The 27,497-nt window shown below is 38.8% G+C and overlaps 1 protein-coding gene across 1 annotated transcript; it reads left to right on the forward strand.

The window, feature by feature from the left end:
* The first annotated feature begins 96 nt into the window (after nt 1–96).
* Nucleotides 97–26,546, forward strand: acadsb (acyl-CoA dehydrogenase short/branched chain). Its single transcript, XM_012833437.3, has 11 exons — nt 97–195; nt 4,374–4,539; nt 10,055–10,155; nt 10,266–10,472; nt 15,591–15,761; nt 16,093–16,218; nt 17,478–17,570; nt 18,008–18,097; nt 24,738–24,875; nt 25,824–25,923; nt 26,211–26,546. Exons 1-11 carry the CDS (start codon nt 163–165, stop codon nt 26,285–26,287), a joined length of 1,302 nt encoding a protein of 433 aa, XP_012688891.1. The 5' UTR covers nt 97–162; the 3' UTR covers nt 26,288–26,546.
* Nucleotides 26,547–27,497: the final 951 nt, after the last annotated feature.

Genomic DNA, 27,497 nt, shown 5'->3' on the forward strand with positions numbered 1-27,497 from the left:
GCCATTAATTTTCCTTATGGATTTTTTCTCTGGAACCAGGAAGTATTGCTAACACTAAAAACTACAAACTTCTGGTCAACTCCCATACTCCAGCTCAATAGGTGGCGGTATGCACAACGCTGGTTCGCCAAATGTCTTGCAAAACAAGTAAACAGGTTCACAATGGCATCTCCCTTGACAAGGATCTCTGGGAAGGTAAAGTGTTTATGTTGTCAGGATTAAGAGATAACTTTTGGGGAAATACATTGGCTTAAGGTTTAACTGATTATGTGATGCTTTAAGGAAAATATAACGTTGTTCTTTAGGCAATATAGTAGTTATTCTGGTCATAGCCGTAACATGATGTAACTACTAGCTAGCGAGCTAAAGCCCGTGACACACCAACTATCAAGCCCTATTTAATATTGCCTGCGTTGCGTGTGCCTGGCTTCTCGGTTGCGTGTGGGTCTTCATATCACCAACGTTTCTCCTGTGTCGCTGCTACTGCTAACCCCATCTTTCTGCATTGACCTTGATAATGGCCATCAATACACGATCAGTGTGGCATCATCCATCCCTAATGAGTGCTCCTAAAAGTGAAGACCAGAAAGTTGAGTAGTTGTAACCACGCTGGCAGTCGCAGCTCTGTCTGTATCTGTGCATCTCTATGATCCTTCAATTCAGGAGCATAGGGATTCCCAGATGGCACAGAGGTAGATTACTACAACAGTTGTATAAACGTGTGTGGTTAACTAACGTTACTTGCCTGATGGAGACCTGTTTTTGACTGTGCCAAAACGTTTTTTTCCTGGTGAAAGAACACTGTACCATAATGCAGTTGACACCGTCTTGTCTTACCAGTGTATGGAGGAAGATGCAGTGATAAATTCAGGGTTTGTCATCAAAGATGTCCTCTAAAACTACCAACAAGGAAGACTACACTAGATGCATTGCCAGTGTATGTGTCCACATTGAACTGTTCACATGTCAGAATAATTTATCAGTCCCAATTGACCTTTCCCCTTATTTTGAGAAGATTCTGAGAGTTTGTGCAGCCCTGTATAACCCTCCTGGTGATCTAATTCATGACTCAGATTATGAACAGCAAGGCCCTGCTGGTGAGCAAAGTCAAAGTCAAAGTAGCTTTATTGTCAATTTCTTTGCATGTCAAGACATACAAAGGAATCGATAGGACGTTTCCCATTCTCCCACGGTGAAACATAAAGTGCACAGGCACAACAATAGATAAGACAAGACATGTCCTACATATAGATATACATACAGATACACGTACAGCAGCATACGTTTTCTTTAAAGTGAGGTTATGGTAGTGCAAAAAAGGCAATTTGGTAATGGCAGCAAAAAGACATCCTGTAAGATGTATTTGTTACATTAGCAGTGCAAGTATAACAGTAAGTGGTTATGGTAAACGTAAGTGATAAAAGTGCAAGAGACAGTTTTGTTGCAGAGTCCTGAGTTATTTTAGGGGGGGGGGGGATTTCTGCCTCATGTCAGACTGACGGATATGGCTGGGGGGAGTGAGGGGAGAGAATTTAGCTTCCTGACAGCTTGGTGTATGAAGCTATTTCTGAGTCTGGTGGTGCGGCAACGGAGGCTCCTATACCTTCTTCCAGAGGGTAGGAGGCTGAACACTTGTTGCACTTCAAATTTCCATTATCAATAGTTCTTTCAATTAGTCCAACTAGTTTCAGTCAGTATGTACATGTTCTGGTCTTATTGTTCATTCTTAAAAATCTGTACAGGACCATTCATTTTCAGTCTCTACTTGTAGATATTTGTATCTATCTGAAACTTTGAACTGATATATATATATATATATTGTTTGTTTTAGCCTCCATTTTCTACAAATGTATAGGGTCTATTGTTCATTTTTACAAATATATACAACTAGTATATATAGTTTAAAAGTTCACATATTTGGGTCATATCAATTCTGTGGATATCGTATTGATACATAGAAAAAAAAACACAATTTCAACATGTTCAAAAACAAATAATTCTTTGTTTAAGCAATATAGTACGAGTGCGAGTGGGGTAGGTAAGGGATATTCCCGCAGGCAACAACACCCGTGGGAATATCCCTTACCTACCCCACTCGCACGAGTACTATATTGCTTTTATAAAACAATTTTATAGTCAACCACGTTGTCAACACGAAGTTATTGATTAAAAAATGTTTTATTTCGCCATTGTTTCTCGGCAACAATTTTTTTTTTTCCATTGTCAACGTTTTTTGGAATTATAAGAACTTTGAATTAACGGTTATCGCTTAATTGTATCAACGTGCTATAGAATGTTTCATCGCGGAGTGATTTATTATTAGCTGTGAAAAGTCCGAGTTGGGATATCCTGGGATATTTCAACTCATGGAACGTCTCTCGTCCAATCAGAAACAGCTAAATAATTCAATAGAACCCAATTGTTTTATAATTTATTTTATACAACAATAACAAATGATTGTTCAAAAGTTGCTGATTGGCAATTTCATATTCTGGGGAACATACATAAAACATGCAAAACCAATTGTGTGATTTCTGTTCTGTGTTCTTGCAAATATCAAAGTGCTATTTGGCTACTGATTAAGTAGCCTGTTTCCTTACAGAAAAAAAAACAAATGCAAATAAACAATAAACAATTATAAACAACAGGTGGCCACAAATATTCAATAAAACAGCTGAGTGTATCTATCACAAAGCAACAGGCGGCCTGCGTGATACTCATCTGACACATGAGGAAGCGTATACTCAAAGTAAAAGGCTCCAAGTTTAGCCATAGTCTTGGCACAGAATGCCTCATCGTATGGGACATGGAGCAAAGCTTGTGATGAGCACATATGAGCAGCTTACATGCCCGATGCAGAACATTCAATGCACTACATTTCCTAGGCCGACCACTGCGTCTACGATCCTCAACGTTGCCCATTTCTTTGTGCTTCTTCAAAAGAGCTTGAACAGCACATCTGGAAACCCCTGTCTTCTTTGAAATCTTTGTCTGGGAGAGACCTTGCTGATGCAGTATAACTACCATATGTCTTGATTTGATTTAGACTTTTCTTTTGTTCGCTCACTTTGCATTTTGTAAATTGATAAAAAATAAACAAAATTTACAGCATTTTTTCACACCTGCCTAAAACGTTTGCACAGTACTGTATATTTATTTACTGAATGGTTATTGATTATTCAAATTCAACTGTAAACTTACTGTACTTCAGCAACAGATTCGTCAGGAATTGAAATTCTAGTATAAAACAATACAACAAAATGTAAACATTAAATCACAATTAAATCACAAACTAGTGCACAGAAACTTAACAATTCACACAAATAATATAAACAAGTAACTTGGTTAAAAACAAAACATTCAAAATAAACAGATCAAAATTCAACAAATAGGAATTTAAATTCCAATATCAAATAACACAGCTTCATATCCATAAGAGAGTGTACGAGCGACCTGTTGTTGCTCAGAATTCTCACTTCAGCTGCAATGGCAGGTTCTTTCTCATGTAAACAAGCAGTTCCATGTTATGATCCACAACACTGTTGGCTCAAATTAACACAATATGTATGGATGTTTAATTACCGTCAAATTCAGATTGGAAGGAACAAAATGTTAGCCCACACAAGTCACTGCTGTCTGAGCCATGTTATGAATAACCTCTCATCAACATTTTCTATTTCTATTTTCTCTTGATCAATGAATTGTTAATGAATTTGCTCAACTACTACCAATTATAATTCATGGTTAGAAATTAAGCTTGCACCGTATTACAAACATGAAGCAGATATATGCTATAAAAAGGGTGCGATTATAACAGTGTGTAATATATTTATATTATATATATATATATATTTTTTAAACGTATTCGGTTGTAGGTAATAGGTGCGTGGCATTATTACTTATTGCATGATATCTCAATTTGATCTTCCCACTGACTTGTGAAATGGGTGGATTGATGATGTTTAACCAAATGGCATGTTATGGGCGGGTTTTAGGGCAATGCTGCGTGGCCCGATAGTGGAAACGTAAATGTTTTTTGTTCTTAGGCCTTAGGCCATTAGTCTCGGTTGGCCACAATATAGCCCTAGCTCACACTGGCCCGATAGTGGAATCAAAGCTAATGCAGGGGGACAAGAGAAAAAAACGAGAAGATAGATTATCATGCTTAAAATATGACACCATTACAAGAATATTATATTTGAAGACAGTCTTATTAATAAATGTGATCTGGAAGACATCTGACATCTGTTGGTGTTTTATATAAATAATGTTGTGGGACCAGCAGGCCCACAAACAACCTGTGTATAACAAAAATATTAACACCACAGGTGGGATAAATCATATCTGTAACCTCGGAAGTTCTTTTCTTACAGTTTTGTAGACACCTGTCCCGACCATGGAGCATATTTCAACTGGGCTTGCGAAACCAGTCTTCGCCGTCCGCTTTTGAGCAGTCTAGTGAAAATGAGGCTGGCTCTGGGCCCATGTGCCCTCCACTGCAGTCCTACTCTGAAGAAGAGACTATGATGAAGGAAGCAGGTAAGTCCAATCATCCAAGCTTTGCGAATACATATCAAATGCACGCTTTAAGTTATCATCTGTGAATGTTAAAGATATCCTAAGTAGCTTTTGTCCACGCAGTGTAATGCTGTTTGGAAACAGAAATATTTTGCTCTGTTGTGTTGGTACTGATGTTGATGATGACACCTATACAGTAAAGCTCAGTTGATATGATGCTTTTTATGTTATTTATAAAAGAAGGTGACGTAGTCTGTACACTGCAAACATTTTAAAAACAAGAAAAAAAAGTAATTAAATGGGGGATGTTAGGGATGCACCGATACCACTTTTTTACGAACCGATACGAGTACGAGTATTTTTATTTGTGTACTTGCCGATACCGAGTACCGATACCGATACTTCTTAGATTTGGTCTCCATGAAAGTGCAATTAATTTGGAGGCAGATTTTATTTTATCCTCTGCAGATTATGTCAAGCCTATAGTACAAAATTAACAGAAGGCTATCCCAAGCCAAAAATAAACAGAGCTTTCTGGTTTTAACACACAAAAAAGCCTTCAAACAGACAATATCATCACATGAGACAAAATGCAAATATAACCAGATAAAGGCAATTCAATTTGCTGCATAGTTAACAACACAGTCTGCTTAACAAAAAGTGAACAGAACTATTACTAGATTAGCACAAGAGCACATTTCAGTTAAAAAAGGATCAGAATAATCTCCTGCTCAAGTACACAAACAATCACTTAACCTATGTGGCACAGTCTTTCTCTCTACCTCTCTCTCTGTGTGTGCGTGCGCGTTTTTTTCTTTTGCAAGACGTCAGTTAAGATTGGTTGCTTCGGTCTTGTGCCACTAGCATCAGTGAACGCTGTGTACTAAGCACTATGGTGTGTCTTCAGATGTTTAATCAAATTGCTTGTGTTAAACAAAGTACTTTCCTTTCCGCCCCTCCACACCGTAGCAGTAGCAGTGCAGATATTACACTGTGCCTTACTCCTGTCGTCTTCATTTATCGTAAAATGAGCCCAAATCGCCGTTAAGGCAGCTCAACGGAATTGCTAATCGCTAACGAGATGCTAGCAGCTAAATTTAGCGAAACCTGACAAATGACACACTATGACAAACTTTCCTAACACAGTCAAACATCAAGCAAATGCAACACAAGACGGCAAATAAGCTACTTACTAGTCTGGCAGAGAGTGGTAGGACAGGTAGGACAATAAATCACATTTTGTGTCAGCATAGCCCAGCCAGTTTGATGCAGTGAAATACTGATGAGTGGTATCGGTGCTTGGTATCGGCCATTCAAAACGAGTACGAGTACGAGTACGAGTATTTTAACGAAGTATCGGCACCGATACCGATACTGGTATCGGTATCGGTGCATCCCTAGGGGATGTATTACTTAAAATAAGCAAAATGATCTGCCAACAAAATAGGAAAATTTGAATTACCAAGATAAAACAAATAAAAAAGAACCCAAATATATCTTAAAACTAGTGTAGCCAGACTAAAAACAAGTACATTTGTCTTGATTCTGACTTTGACAAAGCAATTTTGTACTTGTCAGTGGTGATCAAACTAGTTTCACGCATTAACCAGTAATAAAATCTCAGTAACAAGTTATTAAACCTTATTAAGATAATTAAGGACTAAAACGCTAAAAGAAACATAAAAAAATGCCTGGCAAGAAGAAATATCTTGCCAGACAGAAAACAAGCATATATTGTCTTGTTACGCCCCAACTTTAGTGGCCCTATGGGGCGAACAAACATTCCACCACTGACCCAAAACAACTACGAAAAACACCTTTTAAAAGTACCAAATCCATAGGATTTATTAATACCAGTGATGGGCAGTAGCGTCGCTACTTGTAGCGACGCTACTAGCTTAACTACATTTGCCAGTAGCTTGACTGTAACGTCGCTATTTACAAAACCAAGTAACTTTTCAGTAGCTAAGCTCTTTTATTGATCAAGTAGCGCAGTAGCGTCCTCGAAAGCTAATTTCTCCTGGACATTTCTGATGTTTTTTGTCATTTGGTGGATTATTGTGTTGACAAAGCACTGAAAAAGCATCTCACATATCCCTTTCTGCAGTTCACGTTACAACCGATCTCACGAGAGCTGAGTACAGCGAGGGCTGTCATCGTCTCATCTCCACTCACACTTCGCGGCCAGTCTGACTAGATAACAGCAAAATATTAAAACTTTGTATTTGCGGGCAAAATATCAGAACTTTGTATTCGCGCACAAATGTTACCTCTCTCAGAATTGCATATTGTGCGTCATGCGTCATCTAACGACTTCTGGCGATTTTTGGGAGAGCTAGTTTCCTCACAGAGGAGTTGGCAACACGGACACACACACACACACACATAAGGCTGTATGATGGTAGTGGTAGTCACGATTGTTTTCCTAAACAGAGGTCGGAGACAGTTCTTAGCAAAGTCTAATTTGTAAACTCATGTGATGTTAATTTGTAAACTCATGCATTTGTTTTTTGTGTATTGGGCTATTGTTCAATACATAAATCTAAACATATTTTAGCCTTTATCTGACTGACAGTTGTGTTGATCACTAAAATTGCATTGACTTGGCATGCAGTTTGTTTAACTGAAAGTAGCTACTAATGTATCAAGCTACTTTTGACAGGTTTTTGTAACTTAGCTTGCTACATTTTTATGAGTGGTAGCTTCTGTGTAGTGAAGCTGAATTTATTGTAGAGTAGCTTGTAGCTTAGCTCACTACACATATCAAGTAGCTTGCCCATCACTGATTAATACAACAACTACATGACAACCACATCAAAACATAGCTGTACAGCAAAATCCCAGGTTGCGAGGCAGCAAGACCAGCAGTCCCCTAGTTAGAAGCCTTTCTCTGCAGCAGGAAACTGGAGTCTTTTAGTGCTGCTTGATCACCTGGCCAGGTGCAACTCATCTGGCAATCAGGGGGAACACAACCTGGGCGGAGCTACAGAAAAGGGAAGGAAAGTGACAAAGAACACAACACATGTGGTCGTAACAGTCTTGATTTTAAGATATATCATCTTACTAAGATTTACATTTTTGCAGTGTAACCTTATCAGTGTCATCCCTGTCTCACGCCAAATAAGCCTTGGAAGTTTGCAATCTCGAAAACCTACCTCAGTTACCTTGTAATATATTACACCAAGGGTGCCCAATGCGTCGGTCGATCGCGATCGACCAGTCGATCGCAAAGCTTATGGTGGTAGATCGTGTCATTAAAAAAAAAAAATAAATACAAAAAATACAAAAAAAAAATTAAATAAAGTTTTTTTTAAAAAAATTTTTATATAAATCGCCAGATCACAACGGAAGTCATTTAAGGTTACCTTTCTTATAGAACAGATAAAGCTTTTTTGTGTATTAAACAAAATAAAAAGCCTTATGTTATTTAGCTGTGAATAATGAAGGAAGCAATAAATCCGATTATTATCCAAACCCTTGAGAGCTGTTGCCATGGAGATTTAACGTTACTTTCTGTTTGAAGATAAGGTAGCAGCGAGTGTTGAAGAATGGATGACTTGAAATTGGATGACTTGAAATAATATATGAAATTGAACAACATCAACAACTTTACGGATAAAATAAATAAACAAGGATAGCAAAACAGATTGATAGGCATAGAATGAGAACGGCAGAAACGCAGGCAGGACGTCAGATGACGAGACAGATCACAGTGACACAGGCTGTTTTTTTCCCCTCATATGTGAAGGCTGAGACATTCATAACATTGTATTCAGTCTTACTGATGGTCCTTCTGTAATGCCAACAGGTGCACTGTGTTGTGGATAAGTTTTGTAGTCCTGGTAATCTTTTGTTTAGCATATTGGCAAGGTTATTTATTTTTGTTCTTGATGAATGAATGTTTGTTTATTATTTTTCAACAAATAACTCAATTATGATTACAAAGAGGAACAAACACCTAAAAACACAGCAACTTTCATCTGAACTTTTTGGATAGCTCCCTCAAAATCAAGAATTTTAGGCCGCAACTATCTCAAATAATGTCACCCCCCCCCAATCCCATAGTCTATTTATGAACATGTTTTGTGGTAGATCATTTTTAGTTGGTCATTTTAAAAGTAGATCACAAGCCAAAAAAGTGTGGGCACCCCTGTATTACACTGTCCAATGTATATTATGCACAATATCATGTTGCATCAACAATATTTTATTAGATTACACAAACTCCACATTCAAACGCTTAGAAAACAATGTATATAGGCTGTAAATGTGAGCAGTATTTCAGCAAAACTAAAATGATACGGTTTTTGTTTTGTTATTCTTTTGGTTATGTTCGTGTTAATCTCCGATGACACAATAAATAAAACTATGCAGTCATATTTGTGTAAAATCTTATAATGCTCTACCTTGTCAGTCGACATGCTTCTTTGGCTTCTACCATTGTCTTTGCTGGTTCCATATCCTTCAGCTTGTCAACAAATACACGTGTACCACTGTCCATTAGGGGGTCTCAAAGTGTGATTTGTATTTATGACAGTGGTGTAAAAGTGAATTACACTCATAATGGAAGGGCCGCAGAGGTGTGTCAGCTTAGACTAAATGAATGTTCCATATAAATATCAGTTGATCATATAAATGCTTTTGTGCATGTAGCCTTCAGCCTCCCTCACATTGGCCAAACGTTTTGTTTACTTCTGCAAAGGGAGAGGCGGTAGGGGTGTACAAACATGGTGTTACACTGCCCCCAACCTGCTTGAAGTGGGAAGTATGAAATCCTTTAGCTAGCTAGCCGATAGATAGTTAATCTTACATATAGCCCCTTTAAGGATTGTTTTGTCGTCAACAGTTGTATGACAATATGGATGTTATTACAAGCAACATTTATTTAACATTTTTTTTTCAATATTTCCAGAAGAACATTAAATGCAGTGTTCCCAATTATTATGCAGAATGCAGTTTTAAAACATTCTGAATGAACTGAAAACTGAATTCTGTTGTAGTCATTGAATTAATAAAAGCAATATATTACAAAAAACTATTTACAAATAGCTAAATATTTATATTTACATCAGATACATATTCTTGTATGAGCTCTTCTTGGGTATTACATTTACAACTCCCTCTTCCAACTTGTGCGTTCATGTATGGTTTTGGCCTGTAGCTCATCTAAGTGTGCCAGTTTGGACACCCACATCTGCTGGTATACTAGGTATACTGCCTCTCACTTTTATAGATCTTACTTTTAAGGTTGCTTAAGGAAGTTTCTTAATGGGGTTTGCAAAGGGGATGGTTGTGGCCATCCCATGATTTTTAGCTACCAAAGACTGAATGGTGTTTTTGCATGGCATGAAGTGTTGCCCTGCAATGAGATTTGATGAGGGTTTGGACAGAAGCCATGTATGTATGTTGAGTATGAAAGTAAATTAATTTGATGAAAGATAACCAGTGTTTTGTGGTAGTGGTGAAAATGTAAATATGTACATTGTGACAAACTCTTAATTTCATTGTTCGCTTATTTCATGTTCACACACATCAGTGAAGAAGTTTGCCCAAGAACAGATTGCACCGTTTGTGTCCGAAATGGATGAAAACAACAAAATGGATGAGAGGGTCATCAAAGGTCTCTTTGAGCAAGGGGTTTGTGCTGTGTATTCTTTTAAATACCTGACAAAAATGTGAACAATCAAATATATCCTACTTGCTTGGATGAATAAATGATTTTGTACATGTCTTTCATTGAATCACAGTTGATGGGCATTGAAATTGACCCCCAGTATGGTGGTACTGGATCCAGCTTTTTTGCATCCATCCTGGTGATTGAAGAATTAGCCAAAGTGGACCCATCTGTTGCAGTTCTATGTGACATCCAGAACACACTTATTAACAGATTGCTATCCAAACTGGGGAATGAAGCGCAAAAAGAGCATTATCTCACTCGTCTCTCCACAGATATGGTAAGATTGAAACATTTGTTGTTTTTCCCTTCCCATGTTTTCTGTATCAGCAAGCCATGACGAGTCCTACACTATAAGTAGATAGTCCGAAACTCCGTACTGCATGTTGCTCGTATATTGACTGATGGAAAAGTAGAAGTATGCGGTACATGAAAAATAAAATGTTTGCAGTACTTGACCGTTACCTAGATGATGTGATACTGATATTTCCAGTATACAGCCAGAGCACACTCTGTTGGTTACTGCATCCCATGATGCAACGGGTGATTTTCAAATAACCCCCCCCCCCCCAAAAAAAAAAACACATTAGTGGCTTACTTTAGCTCCAGCAAAACATTTAAATGTAAGTATATGTAGCATAATTGTTGCATAATATGTTTTCATTGGAATGTTGTAGAGATATATTTGACAAATGTTTCTTATTGTGGGTTGTTCCCTTGTAACAGAACAAATTGCTCTAGTGGCGTTGGCGAGGTAGTTAGCTAGCATTCGCTATTCTTTCATAACTATAAGCGGAGTTCTAAGCTGTCATGCCAAGCAATAGATGTGTTTTCCAGCATTTAGCTCCATCTAGTTCAAAGAGGGCAACACCAGCTAGCTACATTGTTAAATTATTCAGACAACTTTTACAAAATGCAGACCTGAGGAGAGGAGTGTTATTAGTATGACCTAGCTGCCAAGCAACTGTCAAGCTTTGTGATATGCACCATATATTATAACTTGCAGTGATATTAGAGGGAGCAATAAATGCACCAAGACCCAGGACTGGTTGTGGCGTCACGTTATTTATCATCAAAACACAACTCAGAGAGGGAGAGTACACTCTCGTTACATGGTGAGCAAGTCAACACCAAGAATCAAGTCTTTTGTGTTCTCTATTTAAGCAGTTGGAGAAATAATGTTCATACCGTTTGTTAGTTTAAATGTGGGTTCACGTGTACTTTTAATGTCTGTTTGACCATCCTATGTGGAGTTATGGAGTTATGGGTCTCTCCCCATTCATTTAGATAGGTGCCTGATCTCTCCTCATTAATTTAGATAGGTGCCTGATCTCTCCCCATTCATTTAGATAAGGTGCCTGGAAACATTGCCAAGATGGCAGTGGTGATACTTGCTTCTGAGGAGTTTGCTAGTGTTCAGTACACAGTGTATTCTGGACCGGTATATAGTACACCAGTATAGGATTTTGAATAGCCAGTGAAACTGGTCAGCTGCGATTTGAATTGCGACCTTTTGAAAAACAGTGTCCAGTGACCATTTTTTTCACACTGTGCCCTTTTGATGTGGAGCGATCATGAATGTTTTGGGCTGTAGTTGGATGTTAGGTCTCTATGGAGCTAAAACAGAACATTGGCATTGAAAAACTGAAATTAAAGCAACACTATGCAACAATTTGACACTTTTTGAGGTATGGTTTTATAGGCAACTAGTTTGGTACCATCCTCAAATTAATTTTGATCGCATATGGTCATGTGAAGGACAGATAAAACACCTGTGTCTTTCCTACTAGCCACTACCACTATGTAGTTCTAGTCCAAAAGACACCAGTTAGGGTGTTGGCAAGATTCTATCAGTGCCAACTGGGCTGTTGGTGTTTGCAAGGTTTATACATGCCTTTTAGGTAGTTAGCTTGCTAGTTTTGGAACAGAACTACTTATTGCTGAGTACAAACGGGTTAATTAACATTCATTTAAGGACTTTCCATCTCTATTGGCTAGAAAAACACCATGCGCCGTTGACTTCCTTGTTTGGGTTTTCGGCGCTCAACGCTGTATTTTTTAAATAGAGGAAATAGAGGAAAGGCTAGCGGAGCTAGTGAGAAAATATCCCCACCTGTACAACGCCTCCCTGCCGTATTATAAAGATGCCCAAATCATACAAAGTTCATGGGGGGAAATTGCAGAGAGTATCGGCTTGACTGTAGTTGAGTGCAAAGCTCGATGGTAACGTTAAATTCCTCCTGGTGGCTATTGAACGTCAGTATGTCGAGTGTCACGTTACCGTTGAGCGGAGGAGACTGTTCACTGAAGCATAAATGCAGCAACATGAGCGACACTCTCTTTTTTTGTCCTCGACCATATGCTGAGTGACACTTTCCAATAAGTATAAATGAAGCTTTACTGTCTCTGTTTTGGCATGGAAGGGGATGAGTTTGAAGGGAGGGACATTATTTGTATAGATCCAGTCACCCCTCCATCCAGCTAGCTAATCTAATGATAGCAGACTGACGTTACATTTTTAGAGACTGGCTTTAGAGACTAGTTTACAAGGTAACACTAGCCTTGTTTACTGGAGTGTTTCTGATATGGTGCCTGGTGAGCTGCAACAGTATCTTCTGCTTAATTTCACATGAAATTTGGTGAAATCTACATGGCTATGAATCAGATATCCTCGCCATTACAGTTGGCAACAATAGAGATGCCTGAGTTTAGAACAGGCAGCGCCCACTGGCAGTGTCTGACATGCGTTGACACCATAACACAGTTCTATTTCTTGAGTATCAGGCCCATAGAAGTGGCTTGGTTTTCAATTAAAACCACATATTTTTACTATGCTCAATGATTTGAGCCAACTTCTATGTCACTGTGGGTTAAGAGCATGACTTATTTCCTTAGCAACAGTTGCCATGAGTAAACTATCTAAAGTTAGCTAATAAAGATGATGACTTAATGGTGTAGTTATATCGATCTAGCCATTGCAAATTAAAGGGCACTGAAACATTGTGTTTCTGTCATTGATATGCTTTAAACTATCGCTAGACTGCATGTTTGTGATTTGACTGCATATATGTATTAACCACATTTGTTTTACATTTTATTTATGTGCATTACCATCACCTTCTGCTGGTACCGGGTTACTTAATATCGCCTTAAAAACATGGAGAAATATAAAACATATTTAATGACTGCTTGAAAATTTAGGAAATTTTGACCCATCCCTGGTATGAAGTGAATAAAAGTGTTATTAAGCTGTGTCTGATCTGTGTGTGTGTGTGTGTGTGTGTTTGTGTGTGTGTGTGTTTTTTTGTTATTAAGCTGTTAACCTTTTTTCATTATATCATTTCTTCTCACATTTGAATGCTTCATGAAGTTAAAGTGCAAAATAATAGTTTTTTAACTGCTTTATTGAAGCCAACAAATATAGTTACAAATGAAAGACCAGATAACTATTACTATTTCTTTCAACTCAGTTTGATGAAAAGAATATTTTATATTGAGTGGTAGCCTAATAGGAAAACTTGAAAAGTTAAAACAAAAAGGCAAGTTGCAACTCTTAATTAACCTAGTAACCACTATATTTTTAATATAAGTCCTTACAGGCTGTCACACTCTAAAAATCCTTCAAATTCTGATGTCTCGGTCTAAGTGGAAAAGACTAAGCATATCCTTGTTAGACAACTTGTTGTCTCCTGCTTCCTCTTGTTCACACACATCAGTGTCATCGTTGTCAGCTTTATTACTTCCAGGGGCAAACAGCGTCTCCTTAAAACTGTTGACTATGGTATATTTTGTTATTTTGCCCCAAGCAGTCCCCTGGTATTATTGCGAAGTTTGTTTGTTCGTTTTTTTAAGTGTTCTTTCACTCCAGATGTCAGATGGGCAGACATACTGTCCATAACAAGGGCTCCATCTGGATTAAAAAAGGCACTGGGACGGCCTCGCCACTCAATCATGAGTCTTCTGTCATCCAACCCTTTTTGTTACATTGTACAACAATCCCTCGATCAAAAAATAGCCACTGTTTGTGTTTTGTTTGTTTGTTTTTGTCCGTGTAGCCTACAATGTTTTTTATAGCTTGCAGAAATCCAAATGGCTAAATCCAAACTATTTTTAAAGATGTAACTGAACACACTCCTCTTCATAGTGGTCAGTGATGTTGTGGCATTGTAGGCGAAATATTTCAAACACCAATACTCAAAGCAGATACATAATGCTGTACACAAACAAGACCTCATAAAGTTTCAGTGTTAATGTTTGTTGAACCCACTGTCCGTAATATCAGCGACTACATCTCTTAGGCTAGTGCTGCTGCAAGTGAGAAATGTCCTGTCATCTTTAATAGAAAGAAGTTGTTTTGAAAATAGTTCCACACAAACACAGCAGACACACTTTTTCTGTCCCAAACTCAACTTGGACACTTTCTTCCCTTTCTGCACCTGCCTTTTCTTTTTCTACCCACATTAGAGGAATTTCCAAATACTGTGCCACTGTGCGATGAACTAAATAAAGGTCTGCTGACCTAGTGATGTACCTTACCAGTGGCATCTCCAATTCAGAGGAGGAATTCTGCCAGGGCTTTGAATAGTCAACATGTGACAACTGGCCTTATGGTCACTGTGACACCTCTAATCAAAGTTAAGAATGTAAATACCCATTGTTAAAAAATTGTACATGAAAGTACATGAAACGTTGCCATAGTATTACTTTATGAGAAAAGTTTTTTCACCTCAGATTAGGGTGACCTTGACTGCGGCAGTCTGGCCTGCTGTCCCCTACCTCTCCTAGTCACGATATGACTGATTGGAGCATATCTTTGTACCTTTGTTTGGAATTAGAACTCTGCCCTAGTTTATTTATTCTTATTAGCCACCCCCTCTAATTATCTTGAATCCCTTCCATGTTGAGCTTGAGTGTGTGCCCCCCATGCCTGCAGCTGTTTTGTTCTCTAAACAGACTCCCACATCACGCTAATGAATTTCTGACACAAACTTACTTTGGGAAACTGCAAGTAGTTTAAAAGGACGATGGAATTTTGAGCAACGAGAATTGGAGAATGTTGTCCTTGTAAATAAATCATGACTCAAATGGTTCTTTAAACTTCCTGTCAATTAAATGTCTGTGTAACTGACAGCATTCTTGTCCCGTTGGAATCACTTTTCATGCACTGTATGATTGTGATGCTTTTTTTCTTTAATCAGTTATTCCTTTAACTAATTAATTCGTATTTGGTGTTTATGTCAATTCTGTCATCAAAGTTTCCAGCAGATACTGTTTGTGTATAAGATGATTACATTAGAGCTTTGTTTAAGGCATGTTTTTTCATGTTTCACATATCATAACATCAGAACAGACAAACCAATGTAAATACTGTTAACAAATACAGCCTTCTAACCTGCAGGTGGGTAGCTTCTGTTTATCAGAAGCAGAATCTGGAAGTGATGCTTTCTCCCTCAAGACTCGTGCAGAAAAGCACAAAGACTATTACATTATTAATGGCTCAAAGATGTGGATCAGTAATGCAGAGCACGCTGGGGTGTTTCTGGTGATGGCCAATGTAGATCCCTCTGTTGTAAGTATCTTTATCTTTTCTGAAAGTAGAAACTAACTGAATTATCCATCTAAGAGGATACAGGAGCAATAAATTATAACACTAAATCTAATGAAAAAAAGTCTTTCCAAGCATCTGTCAGAAACCTTGAGGTAAAATAATTGCTTGGTTTTGAGCAGCAGAGTTACAAATGGATAATAAACAAAATTGTGCTTTGAGTGTGCTTTGATCATGTTAGTGTGGCCTATCGTTATCACAGTTCTAAGTTACACAAGTAATGTAATAACTAATCAGACCAGATATGCCAGAGAAGCTGTTTTATGTACCCATCAGACCTTTCTGTGATCTACAGGGTTATAAGGGCATTACTTGTTTCATAGTGGACCGGGACACAGAGGGGCTTCACATCGGCAAGAAGGAGAACAAGCTTGGTCTACGTGCCTCCTCCACATGCCCACTAAACTTTGATAATGTCAAGGTAGGTCTGCAATTGTATGCGTACGCTTGGTTAGCAGCATTGTTTAATGTTACTTTCAGGAGGAAAAAAGTAACTAGTTAATTTCAAGGTTTCAAATTGGATTTTTTTTTTATGAATTGTTAGGAGCAAAACTACTATTTTGTACATGTGTACATGAGCGAGAGAGAAACGGTATGGAGTGTGAGACTGGTAAGGTGATAAGGTGAGACAGGGTGTGAAAGAGCAAGAGAGGATATACAGTTTAGATACAAATAAACTTAAGAGATGGTTAAGTTTGATACAAACATAGAGAGAAAGAAAAAGTGAGATCCTCTTGATAGGTCTTGAAAGGGTAGTTGATGTTGTTATAAGAGTGATTGCTAGGATGTCACTATGGTAGTCAATGTGGTTGCTGTGGTATTGCTATCATAGTTGGGGTTGTTGCTATGGTGGTTGCTAGGGTGGTTGGTTGGGGTTGTTGCTATGGTGGTTGCTATGGTGTCACTAGGATAGTTCCGGTTGTTGCTATAGTGCTGCTATGGTGGTTGGTGGATTAGGTGGTTACTAGGTTGGGGCTATGGTAATCAGGATGGTTGCTAATGTCTTCGTATTGTAGTTGAGTAGAGCTGTTACAACTCCCTCTCATCATTTGTTAAATTCTTAAACCATTCTTTCACAGCTTTTAGATCTGTCATCTTTGTGTAGGCTAAACCGAGTGAGAAGAGAGACCCGTCATAAAAGTGTTACAATGTCGCATGTTCTCCCCTCATAGTAGTAGCCTACAGTGATCCAATGATTGAACAGAAAAAAAAAAACATATTTTCTCGTTTTGTCAGGTAAAGTGAACATTCTCGAATGGCCCAGTCAAAGCCCTGATCAAAATCCTACTGAGAATCTGTGGTACAACATTCCATGACACATTATCACGTCAACCTTTCTACGTAATTATACCAGGAAGAATGGGGGAAAACACTGCAGAACAATATGCAAGACTGGTACTGTTTCAACTTCAAAAGACTTGAATGGGTTCTCTACCAAGTATTAGTGTGTAGGTGTTGAATACTTATGCAAGGATGTTTTAAATGTGCATAAAAAAAAGCTGCTGTACTTTTTCGCATTTCCCCCCTTCTTTGGTCTAATCACCTCTCACAAAAACTTAAAGAAAAGAGAAAAACTTATTACAGGTTATTCGGTGATGTGGTCTCCAGTACTCATTGTCAATCACTATAATGTAAATATAGTAATACACCTGTATTGGTTGATATGTTCTGTGTGTGTAGGTTCCTGAGAAGAACATACTGGGACACGTTGGCCATGGTTATAAGTATGCCATTGGAATGCTTAATGAAGGGAGGATTGGCATTGCTGCTCAGGTAGAGTGATGCATTTACTTCCAATACAGGCTGTTCTTTGAGCTGTCAGTGTTTCACAATCACTCACTTATTTCTTTTCCTAATTCATGTATAACGCTCTAGAAAAACTATGTCACTTTTATCCAATAGAGTGCAGTATTACACAAGATATAATGTGTGTGTAAATATTTGCCCTTGTGTATTTGTGTCTGTACTGGTATCCTTGCAAGTTAAGGTAAGAGTGTAGGTAACTACTAGCTAACTACCTACCTGTTATACATTTTTAGTAGCTCTAAAAAACACCCATAGTAAATTGAAGCTAACAAATCTTTATTTACATGCAGGTGTCAACACCAAAATGACAGAATTCTTCCTTTGTGCTACAGTAGGAATAATTAAAGAGGCAGAATTCCATCAGAGGTCATTGTGCCACTAACAAAAGTTGAATTCGGTTTTAGATGCTGGGATTGGCTCAAGGCTGCTTTGATCAGGCTGTGCCCTACACCAGACAAAGGATACAATTCCAGAAGCGCATCTTTGACTTCCAGGTAAATGTCCTCCATTTCTTACAATGTGCTGGTCAGCAAATTGGGCATGCCTTGGTATCTTGAAGTTTACATGTACGTGCATGTCCATAGCCGTACACATGGAAGCATAACATTGGCAGATGAAAACAACCTGGTGAAGATATTGCCATTCCCATTCCTTTTTGGGACTTTCGCAGATGTAGTGTGTTCATACATCACCGTATGTTCCTGAACAAATACTGAGTGCAAACTCCAGTCAGGCATGTACAATGTGTGAGACAGCCAGCGAGGACTTTTCATGACCAAAATGAACAGTGAACTCGGGACAGTTGAAGGTCCTGTCCGTAATTCTAATCCAGTACAAATTTTGTCAAATTCAGCCAATTGCTCTAAATTCTAGCTGTCCATTCAGTGTCCCGGCTTTGAAAATCGGAAACGAAACAGACCAACTCGTTGCACAGAAGGGAAGGGGAGAGTTGTAACTTGATTAGCTGTTGATCTCAAATATAAGCAAACTTTTCACCAGGATCGTGGACTCTAGCTTTATGTGTTAAGACAAGCTTGGAGATGATTTAGTCAGTGTCTAAGGATCCAGTGGTCAACAACACTGCTCTGATGGTAAAAACACGGAAGAGGTGGAATCCACGAGAAGCAGTTCAACATGCACAAGGCACATTACAGCATAGGGATATCATTGAGCAGGTATAGAGTGGAAGAGCAGGGTTTGGTTTAGTTGTCAGTTGGAAGGAATGGGTATGATGGGTATTGCTGGAGACAAGGCAGATGGTAAACAGCAGCAGCTTCTCAAGCGAAGGAAGGGCAATGTATAAACTGGCATAATGTTGAGAAGAGGAAGATCAGCTGGAGAGAATTCTGGGCTGTGGATGCTTGAACCTCAGTGGGTGGGTGAAGACCGTGTTGGATCATTAAAACATATTCTGTCTGGCTTCACCCATGTTTGTTAGATGTGGATGATCAAGTTTAAAAATAAATCAAATCCAGTATGGCTGCCACATCAATTAGGTTGACATGACAAGTTGCCATATCTCTGCTTTAGGACCTCCCACAGTATTACCAAATGAGAATAATTTAAACTAACACATCAACAGTAATTAGCCAAAACACAGTATTGCTCAATGCACCCCTAGTGGTTAAATTATGCATTTGTTCTTCTGCTTTCGTAAAATTGGTCCATGTACCAAGTTTGGTTTGGATACATCAAAGCGTTGCTGTGATATGACCTCATGTACTGTTTGGCTATGACGGGTGAACGTTTTTGAAAATCTGTGCCAGTTTTAGTGATGGTTGAAATTTTTTTAGCCTTTCATGAAATCCAATATGGCAGATAATCCAGTATGGTGGAAATTGTGTCCCCAGTCAGTTAGCCAAATCAAAAAAACGTTTACCGTATGTTTCTCTGGGCTGCCATAGACGCCAATGGCAGAGGAGAAAGAGGAGGAAAAGGTAGAAACACAAAGGCATCAGGCAGCATAAATACCCACCCTTTCATTTACAGTTCTAGTCACATGTTGTTACCCGTGAGGCCGTAACATAAAAGTGGAGATGGACAACAATTCAATGTGGGAACAAAGAAAGTAGAAAGGAGCACTTTTTGAGTTTGATTGAGGTGCTCTTTGGAAAGGATACAACAACAATTGAAGATGACTCCTCAGTATTCTGTTTAAGCAGAAGTAAGGAGTTTTTGTTTAAAACTAGCGAGCTAGCTACCTAAATGGCAGGCAAAAACATACATTCCAAACCATTGTGACAAGTGCTGTTTGCTGCTTGCTGCATAGACGTATAGACATTTATATGATGATAATAATAATAACAACACTGTATTTGTATAGCACTTTTCATACATAGGATGCAGAAGTGCTTTTACATCAGAAGTCAAAACAAAACAAAACAAAAACAGTGTAAAAACAAATTTATGACAATTTAAAGAATTAAAAGATAAAACGCTTAGATAAAGAGAATAAAAAAACAAATTCTAAGTGTTAATTAGGTACATTTTCAATTGTTGTTTAAAACTGTCCACAGAGTCCACCTCAACCCTAACCAAACAGCTCTTTGGTACAAGGCTGCAAGATTAAACTTGGCTAAGGAACAGGAAAGAAGCCTGATGAATATTGGGAGCACAGATGGGACATCTTCTACTCGCCAAATGCTATCGCGCTATGTTACACATTATCAAATATGTTCTAGGTGTGTATTTGTATTTATGATGGTTGGTCTAAATGTGAACTACACCCCAAAACGCTAAGTTCTGGTAACTGTACTATGTTATTGATTTATTTTTCAAAATATTCCAATTTTTCTCAGATCTTTGAATCATGACCGTTCTAGTGTTTGAGTTTTACAGTTCTGTTTTATTCTCAAACATTTAAAAATTATTACCTCTGCAAAGAAAGTGGAATGCCATACATCAGTGTATTCCGTGCAGAATAGCTAATCTCTCACAGGTCTATCTCTGTAGGGATCCTGTCCATGTTGTCAGACACTTATAATAACACTATAGCAGTTTACTTTGACGCAGATGCTTGCACTCAATACTAGACCAATTTTTATCGTTAATTGTCCTTGATTAAAGTTTGGACCCAAAAATACCTCAAAATAAGTTTCTTTTAAGTTAGTAAATCTGTCTCTGATATTTTCCACATATCTCCACATGTACGTAGCCCATACTTTCAATCAGTGCCATTAAGTCTGTATTGGTAGCGCACAACTTTCCCTCTGTATCTTCCCATCTGTGGAAGTTGGTTGAAACATGATTCAAGGTACCCCCACTGTTTCTCTAGCACAGACTCTGCGATGGCTTCCACTTGCACAGTCCATTTTAGAAAGCACTGTAGCTAACTAGCTAAATGAGAGAGGGAAGAGCTCTCAACATAAATGGTCAACAAAATTAGGAATACTCGGTCAAGAAGATGCTATGCTGCATATCTTGTTCAACTGATCACCAGATGTGTTTTCAAGTAGGCTGACACATGTTTTGTTAATTATCTGATGCTCCTACACCACTTATGCTTCTTACTCACAGTGTGTCACTTGACTTTAGATTTTCTCATTAATAATCTGACATACTCTGACTAATCTGCCTACTCCCATTTTATTTTTTTTAAAGATTTATTTTTGGGCTTTTGTGCCTTTAATCGATAGTGCAGTGAAGAGTGGGACAGGAAATGAGAGGGAGAAGAGCTGGGGAGTGGACAGGAGAAATGACATCGGGCCGGATTTGAACCCGTGTCCTCCATGGGCCTCATAGTCCATGGGCCAGACTACATATTGGTACCATCTGAGGGGGCAAAACTTCACCTATACTAAGTTGTTTGTAGGACTGATATAAGTATTTTAATATATGATAACCCTTGCACAAAAGCAGCTTTTCATATTTTTGGGCTATATTACCGTTTTCACTGATAATCGCTTTAGCGAAATTTCCCCAAATCGCACATGTGCTAATATCATCTTAACAGTGATGTAATTTTGGTCATCAACTAAATTATTTGTAAATGATTTGTATAGGTCAAATGTTGCAACTATTGGAAATAATAAAGTTTGATTTTGCCTTAGGTTAAACTGTACAGCCATTTAAGCCTTTGTCCAGCGTCACACATATTAGGATAATGTCCCGCTTTTTCATCGGTCATTGAAAAACACGAATGCAATCTACTTCATTTGCCTGGTACGTACACTCTTAGAAAAAAGGGTTCATGGGGGTGCTATATAGAACCATGGGGGTTCTTTGCCAAGTAGATAGACCTTTTCCCTAAAAGGTAAAACGACTTGCCACCTCTTTTGGTAGTGACTTGGTCTTTCCCGTCACTGCTGGCAAGGTAAAAACATTCTTCTTCCGTTCGCCGTAAAATCTCTAATTGGGAACACTGAACTCGTCCACTCCCTCAACCGGCTTGGACATAGCATTTCATACTCACAGGCAGGGACGTGCACAGGAGGGGGCTAAGGTTGCTTGGGCAACTGCCCGTTTGCCCTCCTCGACTGAAGTTGCCCCTCCGAAGGATATATATATTTTTAAATAGTATTACGGCTGCAGAACTTCATGTAGGCCTAGATAAAATAATCTCGGAATAAGCGTCCAGGGGACGGGGGCGTCGCGGCGGAGGTGACAAAAATGAACGTGTTGGCCCTTTTTTCCAGGGCAGAGCAACTGCCCTACAAAATTCCCAGCTCACAGGTCCAAGAGGTTGATACAGCGGTGTGTCTCCAGAAGATGGATCTTGCCAAGGATGACGTCGCACTTCCAGTAAACATTCATCCATGTATGTTGTATTACTGTTCAGAATGCAAAGGCAAATAACCTTGTCTGGCTACTCACTCAATGTCTGCCCCGAGGTACAAATCATCAACAGCTGGACTGGATTCAATATTCAGATCCGCGACAATGTCACAGTGGTCCAGGAGCTACTTGCCAACAATCAATGCTCCCGCTACTGAGTTGGCTACAGTGCACAAAGTGTTAAACCGGACATTTAGCATCAAGGAATCTCTGCAGTTGAACAGCATCATCTGCATGTTCCACCAAGCACTCTACGCCAAGGCTGCAGAGATAGTGTGGAAGCATGAGAAGTTCAAAAACATCATCATTAGGATGGGGATATTTCACACAATCTGCAATTTGCTCTCAATTCTGGGAAAACGATTCCAGGATGCAGGTCTGAAGGATCTCTGTGTGCAGTCAGGTGTGATTGTTAAAGGGTCGGTAACAGGTGTGATGGAAGGACGGAAGTACAACCGTGCAGTCAGACTCTACAAGCTTGTCTATGAAGCAATGATGAGGTTTGCCTGGAAAGCCTTCCTTCCATGGCTAGAAGCCTAATATCCCGAGAGGTTCACCACTTGGAAGCAGCCCTTGAGAGCATTGGCAGCTTCCATGACAATGTGGCTCAGGCATCACTTTCAGAGCTCATGGAGAATGCATTGTGCAACCGCATCATGGAGCTGTTTCAAACCTACCTGGAATCTCTCAGAGGTGGGCACATCTCAATCACCCAGATCTACAGTTGCCTAGTATCAGAAGAGATGAGGCTGATGTCCAGTCCCTTGTTGAGCTCATGGATATCTGTTGGTTGAATCCGTTTAGTCAAGACCACTCAGATGTTGTCAGCTTTTGAACTGCAATTGTTGCACCACCAGATATAGCAGCAGATCTCCTTGGTGCTCATCCCCTGGGCCTTCTGCCATGGGCCCTCGCCACTGACTATGCATCTCTGCCGAGACCAATAAAGCTGCTCTAGCGAGAGAGCTGGAGAAAAGCGTTGCCCCTGCAGAAGTTATCCCAGAACCATCAGCAACCATCATCGATGGGATGAGCTTGGTGCAGCAGATGAAAGGGGATGACAAGACTTTCGCACAGCTGGCAGAATCAGCCCTAGCCAAGGCCTCCATAAAGGAGCCAAGAGCCAACAAATTGATGTTGTCTTTGATGTCTACAAGGAGACGCGGAAAGAGCCAACAGAGGTACAGACCGAGGCATTCAGTTCAAGAACAAGAACCCGGTCACATCATCCAACAATGGAGGAAACTGCTCTGCAGTTCATCCAACAAAGCATTTCTAATCAAATTATTGGTCGATGAATGGAAGGGACCCAAACACAGAGAAAAACTCCAAAACAAGATGTTGTATGTCACATGTGATGAAGTCTGCTACAAACTCGACAAAGAACAATTGGAGGAGGTAACTTATTGGATATGTCCTAATTTGCATAGGCAGAAACACCATTCCCCTGGCAGGTACTACCAAGCCAGGCAGTTTTCAGGTTAGAGGCCAGTCTAAAAGCAGCATTGCCATCACCCATTGGCAGTCGGATGATTGGATGAAGATTGGGCCGATGTATTTGTCATACATATGAATGGTGTTTCTGCCTATGCAAATTAGGACATATTCAATAAGAGTGGAGCTCATGTGCATATTCAAATTAATTATTGAATAATTGAATAATAATTATTGAGTTACTTTTCATGTATACTTTTACTATGTAAAGTTTTATTGTGGTAGGAGTAAAGGAAAAAATTAAGCCCATTTGGGTGTATTTTGGGCATATTCAATTAGTGTATAGCTAATTTGCATATTCAAATTCATTTTCAAAGAAACTTGTAATACAACTAATTTTACTTTTCATGGGTACTTTCATTGTGTAAAGTTTCATTTTGATAGGAGTAAAGGAAATAAATTAAATTTTTGGGGTGTATTGTTGCCTGGCATTATTAGCACACATCTCAGATTGATGAGAATTAAACATATTTCCTCAACTAGGATTTCTTAGGATGTTTAGTATGTTGTTCTGGACACCTCATAGAAATGATCTATGCTGAAAAAAATTATTTTACAATTCGTCTGTCGTAAAACGCTACTTTGCCTGGACTAATAGGGGTCTCTCTGTTCAAGAGGTGAAAACCACTAATAAGCTGCCACTCTGAAAGGGTTATCACATCAATACATAATCTAGGGATGTATAACAATTGAAAAATGGCAACTACAATTTGCCCACCCATATGGTACCGATATGTGAAATTTCAGGTTCGGGCCCATGGACTATCAAGCCCGAATGTGGTCAGGGCTACTGCTTGCACCACAGTGCCCCCCAACCTACTCCCATTTTTGAGGATAGGTAGGTAACACACTCTGTTTGATTTTCAGAGCATGCAACATCAGATTGCTCATGTGGCCACCCAGCTGGAGGCTGCCAGGCTGCTGACATATAATGCTGCCCGTCTGAAGGAGGCCGGGAGGCCATTCATCAAAGAAGCCTGTATGGCTAAGTACTTCACAGCTGAGGTCAGCCTCTGATTATAATAATATAATATAATAACAGTTGCACTATACAACGTGAATTCAGTTTCAGATTGTCAATACATATTCTCTGAAGATGTTTAGATCCCAATACTTGAAAGCACAGAGAGAAAGTACTTTTGCAATGATGGCAAGGAGAATCACTCTCAACTCAGACACTTTTTTGTAGAACCCAGCTCTGAAAGGGGCGTTGTCTGCTTGGGTGTAGTCTGGGAAGGAGATAGATACCCCCTAAAGCACGCTCTTTCATCTGTTAGGATTTGTTCTGTTTACTCCAGCCCCATCTGATTTTTGATCAACATGTCTTTTACTTATAAACACAAAGCATGTCTGTGTAAAACATTGTTCATTATTGATTGAATGAACAGAATGTAAAGTAATGTAATCTAATCAGTCTTCTACCAGTATCTGTATCTTTTTATTTGTAAAAGGAATATAACTATGGAATGTTTGAGCAATTCCTCTCCACCATGGAATTGTGACCTTACAGGTCACTGACTGTCTTGGTGGATGACTTTTTGTTCTGTAAAGCAAACTCTTGAGCTACTGGCATGAGATTGCTTAGATATATTTTTGCTGAGCTACCGATTATACATTATGGTACAATATGTGTAATAGTGTACTTCATATATCATTTCTGTGTCTTTGTGAAAGACTGAAAGTGAGAGATGCTCAAGTTTACTCTGAACCACCAAACCAATGAGTTGATGTAATAATAATACATTTGATTTGAAAGCACCTTTCATGACACCAAAGGTGTTACAAATACAACAAAAATACAATATGATGAAATGATCACCTTGGTAAACAGTCATTGAGTAATGGATTGATACATGATGTAATACCAGAACAATCTAACTAAATACTTGAACTAATGTTTGTAATAGAATCTTGACATTAAATTGCTCAAACTATTTGATGTATACATCACAGGTTGCAACTCTGACTACATCCAAAAGCATTGAATGGATGGGAGGGGTAGGCTTCACTAAAGACTACCCTGTGGAGAAGTTCTACAGAGACTGTAAGATAGGTAAGTTGTCGTATCAGATGATGTTTGTATTTAAACTACATTCAAATGCTGTTATCCAGCTTGACCGTATCTACTTTGGAAGGGTGTATATACACAGATCCCTGTCCCAATCCCTGTTATACGTTTTCTATTAGCATCATCATCCTCAGTGACTGAGCAGCTTCTGCTGCACTTGTAATTAGAGTGTGCTAACATATTCAATTAATGATTACTTGTGAGGTTGGTATGTCTGCAGGATGACAATGTTATGACATTTTAAATGTGTTCATGTTTCCTTGATCATGCAGGTACGATCTATGAGGGAACAACTAACATCCAGCTCACTACCATAGCCAAGTTTATTGATCAGGAATATGACCAGTGAGACGACTATGCATATACCTTCAAAACAAAGTTTGGGGATTTATTGTGTAGTTGCTACAGTGTCAGTGTTATACTATAATAATATTCATTACTGGGATAGGTGAACAGGTTTTGTTTTGTTTTGTTTTTGTTTCAATTATGTAGCTACAAGTTTTGTATATCGGATTTGCACTTTACTAAATAATGTACGGAGCCTTACTATGTTTGGTGGTCTCAGTTTTGTTGCCTGAAATAAAAAATAAAATAAAACTGATATATTAGCATACTTGAGTGACCTGATTCATGCAACACAAATATTATTTTTAAGTATTCTATTATTCATTTTCAAATCCTCCCCAATTCTCTAGCAACATGTAGCTATGTGTTATTCATGGGACTGTAGTATTAAGACATATATAACATGACATTAAGACATGGCTATAACTTAAGCTTGCTATGTGAAAGCTTTGGTGTAATATACAGCATTCAGTGTGACTGCAAACACCCAAAATGTAATTGTAATTGCAAATCCTGTCTGTTAAATACAATTGTATGTGTTTTAGCCCAAGAAGAATGAAGCTAATTAAGGTAAAACTCCTTAGGCTATAATGAAAGATCCATATTTATGAACAAACTGCAACAATTCAGAACAAGCTTCAGTACTGAGATGTTGTGAATTGGATCTGGTCACGCTCCACTGGGGTTTGTTCCACGTGTTGCACCATGATGGACATTGACCCTGGGTTCATTTTGGAGCAATTGGACCAGCCTTTAACCAGTGGAAGTTTTTACACTTGGATGTGACTCTACATTTCATTTTTGGGAAAGTAAATGAACAGATTCTTCAGCATCAGTTCACAGCTCCATGCTAGGTAGAGCCAGTATTATACTGCCATTCTGCTGCTGCCAAGCAAAGTTGTACCACAGCAAGCCATAAGAAAATTATGCTCTACCTTCTACTTTCAAATATCCCAAGGAGTTCCATGGGAATTCAATTGGATTAAAGCTAGGGGGCATACTTGGGCTGAATATAGTTTTCATTTTTTTTTTCTTCAAAAAACTTGCAGTGTGATTGGGCAAAATTGGAAAAATCTTCTTGGAGGAGTTCAATTATTTGGGTATACAGACTTTCATTCATAGTGCCATCTACATACTGTATGTGATCTCAATACACATTTGGCAATCATGCAGCCCCCACCTCATGGACTCAGTGCTCAGATGCTGCAGGAGGT

The sequence above is a fragment of the Clupea harengus genome, chromosome 23 (genome assembly GCF_900700415.2).
Source record: "Clupea harengus chromosome 23, Ch_v2.0.2, whole genome shotgun sequence".
Taxonomy (NCBI): Eukaryota; Metazoa; Chordata; class Actinopteri; order Clupeiformes; family Clupeidae; genus Clupea; species Clupea harengus.

What these genes read in the sequence shown, in the direction of transcription:
- acadsb (XM_012833437.3), top strand. Translation starts at nt 163, where the DNA reads ATGGCATCTCCCTTGACAAGGATCTCTGGGAAG. An exon ending in AAGGTCTCTTTGAGCAAGGG is followed by an intron (nt 10,156 to 10,265) that starts GTTTGTGCTGTG and finishes ATTGAATCACAG; the next exon opens with TTGATGGGCATTGAAATTGA. An exon ending in CTACAGAGACTGTAAGATAG is followed by an intron (nt 25,924 to 26,210) that starts GTAAGTTGTCGT and finishes TTGATCATGCAG; the next exon opens with GTACGATCTATGAGGGAACA.